This window comes from Chelonia mydas, chromosome 21 (genome assembly GCF_015237465.2).
Source record: "Chelonia mydas isolate rCheMyd1 chromosome 21, rCheMyd1.pri.v2, whole genome shotgun sequence".
NCBI lineage: Eukaryota > Metazoa > Chordata > Testudines > Cheloniidae > Chelonia > Chelonia mydas.
In genome coordinates, this window is record NC_051261.2 from 11502423 (window position 1) to 11520355 (window position 17933).

The 17933-nt window shown below is 57.4% G+C and overlaps 1 protein-coding gene across 9 annotated transcripts in view; it reads left to right on the top strand.

The window, feature by feature from the left end:
- MICAL1 (microtubule associated monooxygenase, calponin and LIM domain containing 1) overlaps positions 1 to 17933 on the top strand; it is a 41860-nt gene that overhangs the window by 15652 nt on the left and 8275 nt on the right. For 6 of the 9 annotated variants that reach the window (XM_043533429.1, XM_043533430.1, XM_043533428.1 and 3 more), the window contains 15 exons: positions 531 to 738; positions 1495 to 1611; positions 2441 to 2542; positions 3835 to 3990; positions 4192 to 4292; positions 5174 to 5431; positions 7612 to 7727; positions 11151 to 11277; positions 11895 to 11964; positions 12789 to 12936; positions 13458 to 13684; positions 14421 to 14530; positions 14827 to 14877; positions 15466 to 15585; positions 16445 to 16619. In XM_043533429.1, coding sequence (XP_043389364.1) covers positions 531 to 738; positions 1495 to 1611; positions 2441 to 2542; positions 3835 to 3990; positions 4192 to 4292; positions 5174 to 5431; positions 7612 to 7727; positions 11151 to 11277; positions 11895 to 11964; positions 12789 to 12936; positions 13458 to 13684; positions 14421 to 14530; positions 14827 to 14877; positions 15466 to 15585; positions 16445 to 16619 — 2086 coding nt within the window. The remainder of the gene's footprint in view (positions 1 to 530; positions 739 to 1494; positions 1612 to 2440; positions 2543 to 3834; positions 3991 to 4191; positions 4293 to 5173; positions 5432 to 7611; positions 7728 to 11150; positions 11278 to 11894; positions 11965 to 12788; positions 12937 to 13457; positions 13685 to 14420; positions 14531 to 14826; positions 14878 to 15465; positions 15586 to 16444; positions 16620 to 17933) is intronic. The other 3 variants (XM_037884827.2, XM_043533433.1, XM_043533434.1) reach the window with 1 other exon arrangement.

Here is a 17933-nt window from a genome sequence, read left to right on the forward strand (position 1 = left end):
CCATCCCCAGGGGGTTTGGACGGGGGGCTGCAACCAGGACAAATCCCCAGTGCAGACAAGGCCAGGGTTTTTAGCAGATCACCGTGATTCTGGCCCAGTGAAAATGGAGGGAGTCGGACCCGCTGTGGGACGAGGGGAGACCAGAGCTGGAGGACTTTCTGGTCTGGGGCTTGCGTGCGCTCCCCTACCAGTGGTGTGACCCGTGCCCTGTGTCAAAGGGGGTTGGCGCAATTTCCTGACTCGGTCAACTTGGACGGAGTCACCTGGCTATTGCAGTACAGACCCCCTGCTCCCTCCCGTCTGCAATACGCTTGCCTCACCCCAGTCCTCAGCCCTGCCAGGTCTTGAGATCCCAGCCAGGCCTAGTCTCCCCTCCCTCAGCTAGTCCGGCCCTTCTGCCCCCCAGGGGGACAGACGTGCCCGTCCCAAGAGATCAGCACTGGGGTACCTGGTGGGCTTATTCCCACCTATAAGCGGGGAGCCCCCTGCGTTCTGCCCCGGGCACCCAGCTCTGACACTGCCCCTTCCAGTGCCTGATCATCGGGGCAGGCCCCTGCGGGCTCCGCACCGCCATCGAGCTGGCCTTCCTGGGGGCCCGCGTCGTGCTGGTGGAGAAGAGAGACTCCTTTTCCCGCAACAACGTGCTGCACCTCTGGCCTTTCACCATCCACGACCTGCGGGTGCTGGGCGCCAAGAAGTTTTACGGGCGCTTCTGCACCGGGACCTTGGACCACATCAGTGAGTGGGGCTGGGGAAGCAGGGCGGGCACAGCTCTGGGGACAGGGATGTCGGGCGCAAAATGGGTGTGCAGGTGTCGGGTGACAGGACAGTGCCCGGCGCGCTGTGGCAGGGGTTGGTTGTGTGTGTGTGGGGGGGTAGACAGAGCTGTGCCGGGGGCATGTTGCAGCTTGTGGGGATTGTGGCAGTGAGGGGCACCTGCAGCTGGGGTTGTGGGGGAGGCTGGTGGAATGGCCAAAGTGCCCTGTGGTTGTGGCTGGGTGAGCTGGGGTCTGGGGCCCGGCTGTCCCAAAGGGAGCCCCATCCCAGCGTGCCCCCGGAGACGCTACTGTGGATTTCAGCTCCCCCCACGCTCTGTTTCACACCAAGGGCAACTTTGCCCCCGGCCTGCACGATAAACACAGCTGGCACCTGCCTTCTGGGGCCGAGCCCCATCTCCAATGCTCTTCGACCTGTGTCTGCACATCAAAGGGGTCCCCCCACCCCAGCGCTGCTCCAGGGGATTCTGCAGTAGCAGCTGCCCTCCCTGGTAAAGCAGCCTGCGTCCCATAGTGGGGAGAGATCCGGGCCCCAAGTCTGTAGCTGGCAGGCAAGTAGCTAGGGAGCTGCCTAGGGTCAGATAGCAGGGAGTGGTCGGAGTCTGTGACCCACAAGGCAGGGGAGCTGAGTGGGGGATGGACTCGAATGGGCTTTGTCTGCGGCTGAGCTCTGGGGAGCTTTGATTTCTGCTCACTCGCTCTGTCTTTCTCTCTCCAGGTATCCGTCAGTTGCAGCTGATCCTCCTGAAGGTCGCCTTGCTGCTGGGGGTTGAAGTTCATGTCAACGTGCAGTTTGAGGGGCTCATCCCCCCTGCAGAGAAGGGAAGCGGACGGGGTAGGGAAGCCGGAGCCTTGTGGCCTGGACTCATTCCAGCTGTGGCTGGCTGAAATCCAGCCTGTCCTGTGCTGGTGGTGCAGCTCATCGCGGAGGGGCTGTCCTGGGGTCGGGGGATGCAGAGAAGTGCCCCAGGTGTGCGTGAACTTTTCTGAGATCACACCGAGGGGTTCAAGCCGCCCCATAACACTGCTGGCACCTCCACCTAGGGCGAGGCTGTTCCCTGGAGTTCAGGGAGATCTGCCTCCAGATAGAATCATAGAAGATCAGGGTTGGAAGAGACCTCAGGAGGTCATCTAGTCCCACCCCCTGCGCAAAGCAGGACCAACACCAACTAGGTGTAGGTTGAGGAGGGGTTGGGGGATTTATCCCCTTTGCCTGCTAAATGCTGCTGACCAAGACTGAAGTCTCTGCAGAGGACTAACGCACTTGTGACGTGGTTTTGAGCTGTGGGTCGATTTCCCCTCAGTCTCCTGAGGTTTTTGTTTTATTTTAAATAACGGTATCGGTGCCTCCACAAATGCCAATCCAGCTTCACAAACTCCTCCCCTCTCCAGGGGGTGGGGCCAATACCATTATCCCCATTGTTCAGATGGGGAAACTGAGGCATGGAGCGGGGGAGTGGCTCACCCAAAGTCATGCAGTGAGTTACTGGTAGAGCTAGGATTAGACCCCAGAACTCCTGATGACGAGCCATGAGCTCAAACCACTAGATCGCACCCCCCTCGTTATGTATAAACATGCCTGGCAGGGGGACGGGGGAGTTTTCATACTGGGGTGTCGCTCAGGCCCCCTCCGACGCCCCCCTCTCCATTGTCTTTCTCCGCAGGTGGTGCCTGGAGGGCTGCGCTCCAGCCCAGCTCCTCTCCCGTGGGGCAGTATGAATTTGACGTCCTCATCTCAGCTGGAGGAGGCAAATTTGTGCCTAAAGGTGAGGGCTTGCTCCCTCGTGAGCTGCAGCTAGTGTGTCCCCCTCCCTTCCAGCCTGGCTAGAGCGCGGCGGGGGGCACTCCATCTCCTCTGTTGCTTGATGTTCCTTCTCCTCTACCATGAGGGCAAGTACAGTCTCCACAGGGCTCGGGGGCTGATGGGGGGGCCCCTCTGGGGCCAGACGCACCCCCCGTACCCAGGGGCTGGCCAGCAGCATTGGCTGAGGAGGGGCCAGTGCTCGCCACCCTTCTCAGGGTGGCTGGGCTAAGGGAAAACAATGGAGCTTCTGGTCACGTCAGCTGGGCCGATGGGCCCCGGGACCCTGATCGAGTCTCTTCTCACGGATGAGGGGGGCGGAGAGAGAGGCTGCAGGGCCTGCCTGGGAATGGATGGGGGTTGTTCTCTCTCGGCTCAGTTCCTCGTGGGTCTGGAGTCTCTCGGCCTGGGGCGGGCTGGGGGGGAATGCAGCGCTCTCTGGAGCAGGGCATGTGCGTGAGCCAGGCAGCTTGGTGCCGCGGCTTGTACCGTGAAGGGTCTGAAATGCAGCTGGGGGGGAAACGGGGGAGGGGGAGAAGAGGCCTTGAGACAGGTCGGCTCCTGATAGCCGGCGCTGCTCACGCCACCCGCTGAGGCGTGCCCCGAACATCTGCAAGGCCGTGGCCGCAGGGCTGGCCAGCTGCTGCCTTAAAATGCATGTAGCATCATGCAGCGGGGCATTCCCAGTGCTTGCACAGGGGCCCCTACGGCCCAGAACTGCCCGGCCTCCAGGCCCGCCCCTTCCCTGAGAAAACCGAACAGCGGGGGACCTCCCTTCCTGGGCCACTGTCCCCCCAGTCCCCTAATGGTGCTTCCCTCACTCCCCAGCGTCTGTGCTGGGCCGGGAGCTCCTGGGGGCAGGGAGCGATTCCCCCTCAGTGCTCAGTAATTGGTACGTGGTCCTGCCCTCCGGCTGCACATTGCTAGCTTGGCGCTGGCCCAAGGAGGATGGGGGGTTCAGAGCTGGGGCTTGGTCCAGGCCCTTCTCAAACCTTGCTCCTGCCACCGCTGGCACTTGCTCCAGACGCAGCGCCCTGGATGTCGGGCTGGGTGGTTCTTGGAGCAGCCGAATAGCAGACAAGGACGCTGTGCCCCTGGGGGTATGTCCTGACCCTCGCCAGCCTGATTCGGCCTGCACCCCTCTTCTCTGCCTCCACCCCCCACAGGCTTTTCCCTGCGCTGCCAATGCCCCCTTTCCTGGGGGCTAGGAAGGGCCCCAGCAGGCCTGACGGGCACGGTGTCTGTGTCTGTCCCCAGGGTTCAAGCGGAAGGAGATGCGTGGGAAGCTGGCGATCGGCATCACCACCAACTTCGTCAACCGCCACAGCCGGGCCGAGGTGGAGGTCGCCGAGATCAGCGGTGTGGCCCGCATCTACAACCAGCAGTTCTTCCAGAACCTCTACAACAAAACAGGTTGGCAGGGCCTTTCCCCCGTCAGCTAATCCCGTCCCCTGTGCATCCCCCGTCCTCCAGGGCTGCAACAACCCGCACCCTGTCTGTCTGTGAATGGAGCGGGTTGTAGGGCAGCTGCCTGTTCTTGGACGGCATTCTCACGCCAGCTCTCTCGGCCCAGCTCCACCTCAACCCTCTGTTTATACCTTTGCCCCGTGCCAGGTATCGACTTGGAGAACATTGTCTACTACAAAGATGACACCCACTATTTTGTCATGACGGCCAAAAAACAGAGCCTGCTCAGAAAGGGGGTCATTGTCCAGGTGAGGGGGCCCAGCGTCGGCGTGGGGAGGAGGCTGGCCGCCGTGGGATGGGAGAGATGGGACCAGATAGCTGAGTTCACCAGGGCACCGGCTTGTGTTTCATGCACCCAGCCTGTTGGAACATAAGGAACATGTACATGTAGGCGTGGTGCACTGTGCTACCATCCTGGCGGTGCTTGCAAGGGCTGGGGGCAGTGCCTGGCTGGGAGGCCTCCAGAGGACAGAAATGGTGCTGGGGATTCGCTGAGGGGCACTTCTCTCTCTCTAGGGTATGGCTAGCCCACAAGCACTGGGAGTGGCTGCCGCTCCAGCTGACATACCCAAGCTAGCTTTAATGCGGGTTGCTCGGGTCCCGGCCCGGCGGAGCTGTTTCAGTGTGTGAAGTTCCAGGTGGGTGTGGACAGCTCATGCTGCCATGGCTTCACGGCTCCAGTACCCAAGCTAGCTAGATTAAAGCTAGCGTGGCTACCGCAGCTCAAGTTGCAGTCACACTCAGGGCTGCAGTGTAGACGTACCCTGGGCCAATGCATCAGTCTGGTGCTAAGAGTAGAGTGCTGCTGGAAAGACCATTTTTCAGATGAGACCTAAAACGCAGGTGCCAACCACTAACGCTCTATGGAACTCCTTGCTGGAGTGGGTGTGTCCTGGCAAATTTCCATACAGGTGTTACATCCTGCTGACCTACATCGCTCCTTGTGGTTTCAGTGGGATATGTTATAACTTCATATTTCCTGCCCATGCCTGTTGCTGTGCACTCTTATTCAGCTGCCGTGTTCCACCTCAGAGGTGGCTGCATCTTGATAGGTGGTGAACAAATACGCTTTTGGGCACCTGTGCCAGGAATCCCCTTTTGAGTAACACCCTGCCCCCCATTCCCGTAGGACAAAGCGGACATAGAGAGCCTGCTGTCTGCTGAGAACATCAGTCAAGAAGCCCTCCTCAGCTATGCCAAGGAAGCCGCCAACTTCTCCACCAACTACCAGCTGCCTGACTTGGAGTTCGCTCTGAACCACCGGAACTGCCCGGACGTCGACATGTTTGACTTCACCTGCATGAACCGCTCGGAGAATGCAGCCCTGGTGCGCGAGTGCCACGGGGCCCGGCTGCTCATCGGGCTGGTGGGAGACTGTCTGGTGGAGGTCAGTGTCCGCCGAACGAGAGACGAACAGGTGTGGGGGCAGGGGAGGATGGGCTCTGGCCGGGATCCCTTTGCAGCCTCAGCTTGCAAGGCTGGAGGCATCTCCTTCCCTGAGAGTGTCCCCTTGGCAGCGCTGGCAGCCCAGGGGCAGAGTTTATGCAAACCCTAACTCTCCCTGTCAGGCAGCAGACTGACCGGCCACACTCCCCACTCCCGCTCAGGGCAATGCCCGTGTTTCCCAGCTGTGGTGATTCTTCCCCTAACCCGAGACAGCATCTTCAAACATGTGCTGTAGCAATTGGGGCAGGGCTGGTGTCATGCCAGGAGCCCAAGGGCTGCTCCTGATTTAGGCCATGGCTTTATGCTTGGCCCGGCTAAGCCATGCTCTGCTGCCGTGACCTGCGCCACCGTGGCTGTGCTGCTATCCAGACTCACGCTAGCTCGATGAAAGCTAGCGTGAGTGCGTGCACACGGACAGGGGAGCCCCACCCCTCGCTCGTAGCGAAGATGGAGCCTTATATAGCATGGAGCCGGCTAGTAGTTTGAGCAAGGGCTGAGTGTCAGGACTTCGGGTTGCCATTCCTGACCCCACCTCATTACGGAACATTCACCCCTGCGCGCCTCAGTTTCCCTCTCCGTTGAACTGGGATAACGACCACTCCTGTGAGGCCGAGCAGGTTGGTGAATGTGCGCAGTGCTGAGAGATCCCTAGCAAAAAGCACTGTCCATGTCCATGACTGGGCACTGGGCCCCGAAGTGCTGAGACTACCGGTCCCAGCACCGGGCAGGGTTCAGTGTTGCCCGGCAACTCGCTGGAGCCTGGGGTCCCTGCAAGCTGCATCTGAGTCACAGGGCAGAGCCTTCCCGGGGTTTGGAAATTGTCCAGGCCTCGTTTCACTAGGCAGCTTCACACGGAGCTCTGTGCCTGTGTCTCCAGTAAGCTTTTCTTTTCTGAGCCGCGCCCTGCCCAGGGCCCCAGGCTCCGCTGCGTCTCTGGGCTGGCTGGGGTGAATGCTGTCTCTGGATCGTGAGGGCTGAGGGTCGTCCTTCCGGCCAACCAGGGAGCGAGCTGACTCTCTCCTCTAATCTCTCCCCTTTGTTTCGTCTGTAGCCTGGAGTCCCATCCTCGAGCTGGGCCCCATGGCTCTGTCCACTAGCAGCCCTTTGTCTGGGAGAGCTCAGCTCCCGGGCTGACACCCAGGTTCTGGTTTTTCGGAGGTCAGGGGTGGGAGTAAGGAGGGGAGAGGCTTGAAGCAGGAGCCCCCCAGATGCGTGCCTCCCTCTGCTGACATGCAGCTCTGACTTCTTCCATTGGCAGCTACCCAGTTGGGCAGCAGCTGTGTGAATGCGGAGCACTGTGTGAGAACCAGCGGCGAGTTATATGGGCCCATGCTGCCTGTGCTCCAGGAATATTCAGGGCCCGGGGGCCCAGCTCCACCAGTCTCTCCCCCAGCCCTGCCTGCTGCCCCATGGCGATTTAAAAGGGCCCCGGGGGCCCCCTGCCGCCACCACCGGCAGCACAGCGGGGCTAAGGCAGCTTCTTGCCCAGCCTCGCTCCGTGCCACTCCCGGAAGGGGCCAGCACGGCCCTGGGGGTGTGTGTGTGTGTCTCCGCCCCCATTCCGAGCGTCAACTCCACAGCTCCTATTGGCTGGGAACTGCGGCCAATGGGAGCCGCGGGGGCGGTGCCTGTGGGCAGCGGTGCACAGAGACCCCCGGCCCTCCTGCCTAGGAGCCACTGCAAGAGGGGCGTGCGGGTCGCTTTTGGGAGGCGCCCGAGGTAAGGGCTGCATCCCTCACCCTCTCCCACACCCCAACCTCCTGCCCCAGCCCAGAGCCTGCACCCAGCACCCAAACTCCCTCCCAGAGCCTGCACCCCTCCCACACCTGAACTCCCTCCCAGAACCTTAGGCAGGTGTGTGTGTGTGGTGGGGGGGGCGGGACTTGGACCCATTCTGGGCACCACCAAAAATTATACAAACCTGCCTGGGTGGCTCCCAATCACAGCACCAACCTTCCGGACCTCAGGAGCAGGTTGCTTTTTGTGTGTTCAATTGCACTCGAAGCTGGAGGCTGTTGTGTGCCAGGGACCTCAGCCAGGACTCTGAAAATCCTCCCGTAGTGTTACTGAACACATGTGCAGCTCCCATCCCCTCCACTCTCTCTGTCTCGTGTTTTGTAGCCATTCTGGCCGCTGGGCACCGGCGTGGCACGTGGTTTTTTGGCCGCCTTTGACACTGCCTGGATGGTGAAAAGATGGGCAGCAGGAACCTCCCCACTGGACCTTCTGGCTGAGAGGTGAGGACTCTACTCCTGCAAGGGTGGGGACGGGGGCTGTTCACGGGTTCCAGATTGTGTGTGTTTGCTTGGTGCAGTACAAGAGCTATCAACCCTCATGCATCAGGGCACAAGCCAACCTCTAACGATAGAGAGTCAGGAGGAAACTTCCCCTGGGGGCAGGTAATCCCGTAACTGCAGGGTTCTTGCACCTTCTTCTGAAGCAGCAGGTGCTGGCCACTGTTGCGGCCAGGATACCAGTCTAGATGGACCCCTAATCTGGTCCAGTCTGGCAATCCCCATGTTCCGAAATGTAAAGACAATCCCTGCTCTGGAGAACTTAGTGCCTTTGTACAGCAGGTAGGATACGGCACATCAGGTGCTCAGAGCACAAGGCATCCTTAGATCCATGTGGCTCAGCTGTTTCGAGCCCCCTGCAAGGAAGAGACCTAGGAAGCGTGGCTGCTGTGAGGGGCTGGGTCAGGGCAATGTGGAGCCTTTCACTTCTAGATCACCCCCCGGAATCTGGCCCAGGGCAGTAACGGTGGCTGTCTGGTGCCCTGTGTGAATTGAGTTGGGTCTGTCTAGTTCCTAGCGGACAGGTGTCTGTGTGGCACAACCAGCCATCACATGCACAATGGCAGCCTCAACAGAGAGGGCAAGGAGTGACTGAGCTCCCTTCTGGCTCCTGGAGGGGCCCCTGCATGGTAGGGCTCGGGCGTGGGGGAAGTCTGCACTGTCACTGCTGACAAATAAAGGACTTTGGTCTCAAGCTGGCACCTTTGCTTAGCACTAAATTCAGCCCTTCTCAAGACCATTGACTGCCAGGAAGCGCCTGATTGCAGGTTGTGTCTTTAGAGCTGTGGTGTCTGCCTAGATCACTCACACTCTGAGCTCTTAAGAGCATAAGAACAGCCAGACTGGATCAGACCAATGGTCCATCTAGCCACTATCCTGTCTTTTGACAGTGGCCAGTGCCAGGTGCTTCAGAGGGAATGAACAGAGCAGGGCAATTTTGAGTGATCTGTCCCTGGTCATCCACTCCCAGCTTCTGGCAGCTGCAGGGTTAGGGACACCCTCACCATCTTGGCTAATAGCCATTGATGGACCTATTCTCCATGAACGTATCTAATTCTGAGCCCAGTTATACTTTTGGTCTTCACACCATCCCCTGGCAACGAGTCCCACAGGTTCACTGTGCGTTGGGTGAAGAAAAACTTCATTATATTTGTTTTAAACCCGCTCCTACTAATTTCATCCGGAGACCCATAGTGCTTGTGTTATGTGAGGGGTAAACAACACTTCCCTCTTCACTTTTTCTCCACACCAGTCATGATTGTATAGACCTCTATCATCTCACCCCCTGCCCCCAGTCGTCTCTTTTCTAATATGAACCTTCCCAGAGTTTTTAATCTCTCTTCACACGGAAGCTGTTCCATTCCCTTAATCATTTTTGTTGCCCTTCTCTGTACTTCTTCCTATTCGAATATATCTTTTTTGAGATGGAGTGACCAGAACTGCACGCAGTATTCCAGGTGTGGGTGGACCGTTGATTTGTACAGTGGCATTATGATATTTTCTCTTTTATTATCTATCCCTTTGTTAGGGCTCCTAACACTCTGTTTGCTTTTTTGACGGCTGCTGCCCGTTGAGCATAGAACTCTCCACAAGGACTCCAAGATCTTTCTTGAGCGGTAACAGCTAACTTAGACCCCAGCATTTGATCTGTATCGTTCGGATTATGTTTTCCACTGTGCATTACTTTGTATTTATCAACATTGAATTTTATCTGCCATTTTGTTGCCCAGTCACCCAGTTTAGTGAAATCCCTTTGTAGCTCTTTGCAGTCTGCTTTGGACCATTTATTCCTACCTTTTTTTCTGTCTTTTAAGCAGTTACTGGTCCTTGAGAGGACCTTCCCTTCTACCGCATGACTGCTTAATTTGTTTTTAAGAGCTTTTGGTGAGGGACCTTGTCAAAGGCTTTCTGAAAGTCCTAGCACACTATATCCACTGGATCACCCTTGTCCACATGGTTGTTGACCCCCTCAAAGAATTCTAATAGATTGGTGAGGCATGATTTCCCTTTACAAAATCTGTCTTCTCTCTTCCCCAAACATCACTCTGGGATGTATTAGCAGGAGTGTTGTAAGCAAGACATGAGAAGTAATTCTTGCACTCTACTCCGTGCTGATTAGGCCTCAACTGCAGTATTGTGTCCAATTCTGGGAGAGACATTTCAGGAAGGATGTGGACAAATTGGAGGAAGTCCAGAGAAGAGCAACAAAAATGATTAAAGGTCTAGAAAACATAACCTATGAGGGAAGACTGAAAAAATTGGGTTTGTTTAGTCTGGAGAAGAGAAGACCAAGAGGGGACATGATAACAGTTTTCAAGTACATAAAGTTTGTTACAAGGAGGAGGGAGGCAAATTGTTCTCTTTAACCGCTGAGGATAGGACTAGAAGCAATGGGTTTGAATTGTAGCGGAAATGGCGGTTTAGGTTGGACATTAGGAAAAACTTCCTAACTGTCAGGGTGGTTAAACACTGGAATAAATTGCCTAGAGAGGTTGTGGAATCTCCATCATTGGAGATTTTTAAGAGCAGGTTGGACAAACACCTGTCAGGGATGGTCTAGATAATACTTAGCCCTGCCATGAATGCAGGGGACTGGATTAGATGGCCTCTCGAGGTCCCTTAAAGTGCTATGATTCTATATCCTGTTCATCTATATGTCTGATAATTGTGTTCTTTACTATAGTTTCAACCAATTTGCCTGTTACTGAAGTCAGGCTTACTGGCCCGTAATTGCCAGGATTGCCCCTGGAGCCTTTTTAAAAAATTGGTGTTACATTAGCTATCCTCCAGTCATCTAGTGCAGAGGCTGATTTAAGCGAGAGGTTACATACCACAGGTAGTCGTTCTGCCATTTCAGATTTGAATTTCTTCAGAAGTCTTGGGTGAATCCCAACTGGTCCTGCTGACTTATTACGGATTAATTTATCAGTTTATTCCAAACCCTGCTTAATCTGCAACAGTTCTTCAGATTTGTCACCTAAAAGGAATGGCTCAGGTGTGGGAATCTCCCCCACATCCTCTGCAGCGAAGGCCGGTGCAAAGAATTCATTTCACTCGTGTACAACGGCCTTGTCTTCCTCGCGTGCTCCTTTAGCACCTGGGTCGTCCAGTGGCCCCACTGACTGTTTGGCAGGCTTCCTGCTTCTGATGTACTTTAAAAATGTACTGTTGGTTTTTGCATCTTTAGCTACTTGCTCTCCCAATCCTCTCCTGGCCTGCCCCATGATGCTTTTCCACTTGACTTGCCAAAGTTTATGCTCCTTTCTATTTTCCTCTTCTGAACCCTCCGTTCCTTTACCTTCCTCGCTTTTGAGATCAATGGCGGAGGAACGTCCGTGTTTAACCTGGCTCGTTTCCTCTGTGCAGGGAGAGCATCTACCAGCAGCTGTCTCAAACGTCCCCCGACAACACCAACAAAAACACCAGCCAGTACAGCATTGACCCTACCACTCGCTACCGCAACATCAACCTCCAAGCCATAAAGCCCAACCAGGTAACTCGTCCAGGCCACACGGAGATCCCGCCCTGCCGGGGCTCCTTGCGGCTGGTGTCACAAGCACCAGCCCTTGTTCCTAAAGCCATTTCTCTCTCCCTGCCTGGTTTGTTACCTCCACCAAGGGATAATTGTGTCCACTTGGCCGACATGGCGCTGCACGCTCCTGGGAACTGAGCACGGAGTGAGGTCTCTGCTCTGTTCTCATAGGAATGATGGGATAATCCAAGTTGTAACCTCACACCCCATATTGATTCCACCCAGCTGTTGCCCTCTGCCCCAGGGACAGGTGTATATCTGCACAGCTTGAGAGCCGGTGGGTAGTAGAGGAATGAACCGTGAATCCACGATGCAGCTGACTGTGCACAGGCCCAGTAAGCAAGCGAATGCAGCCAGCTCTGGGGAAGAGCCAGCGGTGAGCTGCACAGGTCGCTAGCCAGCTTGGTCTCAGAAGGAGAGAGGGCATGGCTGGGTGCTCTGTCAGAGGGCCGCACACTCCTTGTGTTCCCTCTACTGGGGTTTTGGCCTCCCTTCACCAGGACCGGAGGCCTTTTCTTCTGCAGATTGCCTTGTCCTGCAATGTCAGTAACCAGCTCTCGGGGTGTCTCTCTCTGCAGGTCCGTGACATGTACGTGGTGGGGATGATCGAGATCGACCATAAGAAGAGAAACAGTCGTGAGAGCACAGGCAAGTCTGGGAGGCCCACCCCTGAGCATCCAGCTGGACGGATCCCCCCACAGACCTGCCTTCCACCCCGTGCATGCGTCACCCTCCTCACCCTGGAGAAGCAGCGGCTGATGGAGCTTCCCTCACCACCCAGCCCCGGTGCTGGGTGCCTGCCTGACTTTTTGCTCCCTTTTCTGTCGGGCTTTCCACCCCTATCGCTGACTTTCCTGGCGCCCTTTCTCCATGTGCCCGCTTATACCCAAGCCGTGGGCGTTTGGCTGAGACTTGGTGCCTCCGGGGTGGGACCTTGTGCACCCTCTGGCTCCTCTTTTAGATCCTCTCCTGTCTTCTCCTCCCCAGGGCGCTCCCTCCTTCCTCCTGCCCCACTTCCGCTCACCCCAGCAGCGTCCCAGGAGCCAGAGTGTCCGCGTGCTGCAGAGGGGTGGGGAGCCGGGCATGGGGACTGTGGCTCCCTCCCTGGAGGGGACATGAGCAGTTCTTCCCTCGTTTTTTGGGAGGTGGCCTTGGGAGCCACTTGCTCCCCGATGGCTGGCAGGTCGCCATGGGAACCTGTCCTTGGCTGGGCTGGCAGGCTGAGTCTGGGGGTGCTGTCGCCTCAGCAGCAGCTAACAGGAGACACGGTCTCCCCGTCCTCTCCGTGAGCCCCATGCCCTTGCTCCCACATTCTGCGGCCCAAGGAAGCGACCCACCTGCTGCCCCCTGCACCCCAAGGCCCTTGATGGAGGTGATTGTAGGTTTCCCAGCTCCGATCCCCTGGCTGCTCCCTTTTACAGCTGTGCCCCCCCCCAGTCCCAGCCCCGTGCCTTATCCTCTCTCTCCTCCAGACGTCGGCAGGGCCTACGAGGAGCTCCTGAGCTGGTGCCAGACCCACACGGCGGGTTACCGCGGCGTCACGGTGACGGACTTCACGCACTCCTGGAAAAGCGGCCTGGCCCTGTGCGCCCTCATCCACCGCTTCCGGCCCAACCTCCTGTAAGGCTCCACCCTGTCCCCGTGGCTTGGGGATGGGAGGACGACCCCGGCTGGGCTGCCACACAACACTTGGCCCCGGGCTGGGAGCGTGTGTGTCCCTGCGGTGGCTGCTGCTGGGAATTCCTAGGTGCCGGTTTGCCGGGGGGATGATGTGTGTTTCGTGGCGGCTGGATGGTGCCTCCTACTACCCCGCCCTGCACCCCCAAAGCTCTAGTTCCCGCCACAACCTGACCTTTGGCCCCCCGCCCTTGCTGAATGTTGCTGTATTTGGCCCAGTGGATGATCCCCGCCCTGCCCAGGGCCGAGGGGTGCTTCTTCCACCGAGGCTGCTTCCATGCGCGGTCAGCGTGGGGGGCATGAGGCAGGCGTGCAGCTGCCTGACTCTCGTGTGCTTAGTTTGTTCCTTCACTGGACGAGGAGGGGGAAATCTAAACCGGGTTCGCCCCCGGCCGCCCTAGCTCCTGAGCAGACATCGCCGGCTTTCCCTCCCCCTCAGCCTGACACCCCGTTTCTGTCCCTAGAGATTTCAACTCCCTCGACCAGCACAGTCCCATCAAGAACAACCAGATGGCCTTGGACATCGCCGAGCAGGAGCTAGGCATCCAGCCCGTCCTCTCCAGCACTGAAATGGCCTCCGTGGCCGAGCCCAACCAGCTCGGACTCATCACCTACCTGAGCCAGTTCTATGAAGCCTTCAAGTCTTCTGCAAGTGAGGATCCTCAGGGGCTCCAGGGCTGGATCTCTGGGGGTATCCGCTCCCAGCCCTGCATCTGCTCTCCCCCAGCCATGGTCAGGATAGTCAGGGTGGGAAGGACTGGGGGACGCTGGGCTGGACTCTGGAGTTGGCTGCTGAGCAATTCCCTTTGCAGGGGACTCTCTGGTTTGAAATGGACAGTGGGGATCATGGAGTTAGTTTTCCCCATCTCAATTTGAGTTTCCCCCAACCCTGGGGGCTTATGTGACCTGTGGGGCAGGCTGTGCACCCCGCCCCATGCAGACAGAGGAGATGCCATTGGTGGAATCATCCTGTTTTGGGGGACTGGAGGGAGGGGTTCTTCTGCCTTGCTCTGGGAACCTAGTCCAGGGCCTGTGAGGTGCAAGTCTCTCTCGTGGCTGGAGCGGGCTGCGAGGCAACCAGGCAGGTCCCAGAACCCTACAGAATTAGCTCCCCGGGCAGGCTGTTACTTCCAGCGCACCTGCCATCCTCTGGAGCGAGAGCTGGACGTGAACCCTGGCCTCTCTTGTGCTGGCAGGGAGCCCAGCTGTCAAACACAGCACGCCCAGCTCCCGCATCTACACGCTGCAATTCACAGCCCTAGGGAGGCCTGAAGATTGCCCCCCTCCTCCGCTGGCTGGAGGGATTGCGGCTGAGATGGCACATGCTCCCTTTCCGTGGCATCCTGCCGAGGAACGTGGCCGGCCCGTGTGCTAGCTGCCAGGCTGGGCCCGGACCCAGCCACGAGCCTGTTTTCTCTCCCTTGCAGAACCAGAGGAGAAAGTGGGGAAGCTGCGAGCTCCTCCCAGCACCCGGGGAGCCGTCCTGTTCCTCAGCAAGCTCCAGAAGAGTCTGAGTCTGTCTCGCAAGCGCAACCAGGTAAATGCTCCGAGTGTCTCCCGCTGCACAGCGGGCGCCGTCCCCGTCTACGGCCCAGGTGCTCACGAGGTCCTGGACGAGGTGTCCGGCATCCTGAGCCAACCCACTCCCTGCTAACACAAATGCCTGCAGCTGGCTCTGGTGAGCTGGCACTGTTCCCTCCCTGAGCTGCCCCGGGTGGGCTGGGGGGCCCTACTGATGCGAGGGGAGCAGAGGAACGTACACGGCGCTACCATAGGCCCAGAGCGTCCTCCTGCCGCAGCGTCTCACTCAGGGAGCCCCGTCTGTGATTTCAGGACAGCGCCCAGCAGGACGCCGAGACCAAGAGGACGAGGAGAGAAGCAGGGGTGAGTTTCCCTGCTCTTGTCAGCATATGTGGCCGGTTTAGGAGCTAGGACACAGGGGATGTCGTATGAAAGACCTGGGCCCCGGGGCTTGTCACGCTGTGAGGGCAGCAGGTTGCGTCCCAGGGAAGGGAGCGCTTTGTGTTGCTCAGCTGTGGCCTCTCTGGCTGCCTTGAGCGGTGGGAACCGGCGCTGGAGGGAGTTTTATTATGGAGCGTGTGGAGGGGGTGATGTCCAGGCACCAGCCCATGATCTGACATCTAGGCACTGAAATCTGTGTCCATTAATCTCCTCGCCTTCTCCGGAGCCATTGCCCCAGTTCCAGAAGGGCATGTGGGCATCTGCTTCAGCGTGTGGGTGAGTGTGATGCTCTGAGGCCCGTGGCTGTGCAAGGAACACGTGTGCAATGTCTGGACAGATCAGATCATGGCCGACAGATCGTACACACGCATGTGCAGGCCACAAGCCCCTTCTGGCCCAAGGACATGCATGTAAGGGAGTGGGCTGCTGTAATAGTCACTGCAGAGGCTGCTGGCCCGCTCGCTGGCTGTAGTCATGTGTTTCGCTTTCCCCCGTTGGGTTGCTGTATAGCTGGAATCAGGGGTGGGAGGCGACTTGTCCATCGCTGACCTTGGCCGGGGGACTAACCGCCAGGAGCAGCCTCAACCCACCGAGACCAGCGCTTCCGATTCCACGCTGGGCAGGCTGCAGGTTAGTCTCCACTTCCCAGGAACCGTCTGTCAGGCCAGCCGGGGTGGCCTGGCGGGTTGCCAGGCATTGCCTGCGTTTGCTGTGACGGGGGCGGGGGGCTTGTGAGGGAAATCCCAGCTCAGTTTAAAGAGCTCCAAGGGTGGGTCCTGAGGCAAGGAGCCATCTCCCTGCGCCGCTGGTTTGAATCTGGGCCAGACTGGTGGTGGCTGGAGTATTTAGAGGAGCGGAGCCGAGTGACTAGCATTGCAGTGGGTGAGGGGACGTCTACGCGGAAGATGTGAATTCCAGCTCGAGGAGACGTACCCGCTCCAGCTGTGGTTGAGCTAGCGTGCTAAAAACGGAGTACAGATGTCTATGCAGCAGGAGGGGCTGGCCACCTGACGATGTGCCTAGAGGCTCAAGGGAGAATGTACCTGGCAGGGGAGCCTGTTGGCCCAGCGGGGCTATGTTCTAGTAATAGCACTAGCCCGAGTACGTCTCCTCTAGCTGGAATTTACACCTCCCGACCCAGTGCAGATGGACCCGTACTGCCAGGCCCCGGGGGGACTGTACTAGGTAGGGTTGGGGGGATGGGGCTGTGCAAAGCCATGCTCGCAGGGAGGGACCCCTCTAAGCTCCTCTCCACCAGTGACTAGCCATTTCCATCCCCCTGCCTGTGTTCCTATGCCGGGTTCTGCTATCCCCCCTCAGGGCTGTGGCAAGCCGGGGGTGGAGCCCGAGTCCAAGCTCACAAACAGGGAGCCCAGCACAGTTCGGGCCTCACAGGCAGCTGGCACTCGGGTGGGCCCATCAGGGTTACGAGTGAGTAGCTCAGGGCAGCTGCTGGCCTGGCCCCAAGGCTGTCTGGCTTCCTCCGCAGAGCTCGCTCACCTCCCCCACGGAGAGCAGCGACGCCTGTTACTTCTGCGGCAAGCGGGTGTACATCCTGGAGCGGGTCAGCGCCGAGGGGCACTTCTTCCACCGAGGCTGCTTCCAGTGTCATCAGTGTGGAACCACGCTGCGCCTGGGGGACTTCGCCTTCGACGAGGATGATGGTGGGTCCCAGGAATGGGGCTGGGTACAGAGACAAGCCCTGAGAAACGACAGGCCTGGGGCAGTCTGGGCTTCGTGATCCAGCCAGGCAGCTCCCAGAGCTGCCTCGTAACAAGCCCTGCCAGTCTTGAGTCAGCTGAGTCCAACTATCCCAACGGAAAGGTGGCTCCATCCGGCTGAGTACGTGAGAACCATGTCACCAAGGCCCTGTCTGCTCTGCGCAAGGGGTTGTGCCAGTGTCTTCATCGGGATTTCCCACCCGCTGCCTACTTTAAAATTCCAGGGACTTGGTCTCATATTCGCTGAGTTTTATTAACTCACTAAACTATTCATCATGGCAGAGCACCAGCAATTCCATGTAGGATATTCTGTATGGCACTTGCCCTAATGCAACATCGGTGCAAAAACACATGTGACTGGCAGAGACCAGCTGTGGGGAGGAAGGTCTGAGTTAAAGACTGGGGCAGTAAGAAATGCAGGCCTTCCGCCTCCCAGTTCTGTTAAGTTTACAGCCTGCTTTAAAGCGTCCACTTAAAATCATGTGATTAACCACTATCTTCACCTACCTTACTGAGAACTTGCGGCTTTTAAAGAGGAAGAGAGCTGTAAAATCCAGTCTACCTGTCACTATTCCTGCTGTTTGCTTCCCAAATCTTTGCATTTCTTGCAGCCTGGCGATGAGAATCAGCCAATGTCAGTTTCCTTTTTGTTTGAGGGTATGTCTGTATTGCACAAAAGTTGTGTTCTTTAATTTGGGCTAAAGCAGCGGTGAAGATGCAGCAACTGGGCTGCTCACTTGGGTTAGCAGCTCAGGGTAAAGCCCATCGGGCCGCCTGGGGTTGGACTCAAGCAGCTAACCTGAGATGCTGGGTCCACACTCCAATTTTAACCTGAGTTAGCCAACATGAGTTATGAATATGCTTTTTTTTTGGCAGCCTAGACAAACCTTTCGTCAGTTTCCTGCCCAGGTTTTTAGCCCTGGGAGACATTTGCCTGTCAAACAATGGCAGGGGGATGTTTGCTTAAAAACAACTGTTTTCAGTAGACAATAGTTTAAAAACCAGCCACATGGGAACATTTCCACTGGCTGTAGGGTTTATAAAAGCTGCTTTTGTGTGTTTAATGTAGTTACTCTTGGGATAACCAGAATCCCTGAACAGACACATTGTTTTCTTCCCTAAGGATTGAGACAGTAACAAAGAGAGAGGAACACAGCAGAGCTGACGCAGTGTAGGAGGGGAGCTGCAGTAAGCAGACGAATCCTGATTAGAAAAGTCGTATGACTTATAATATTTATATATTTAATCCATTTCAAC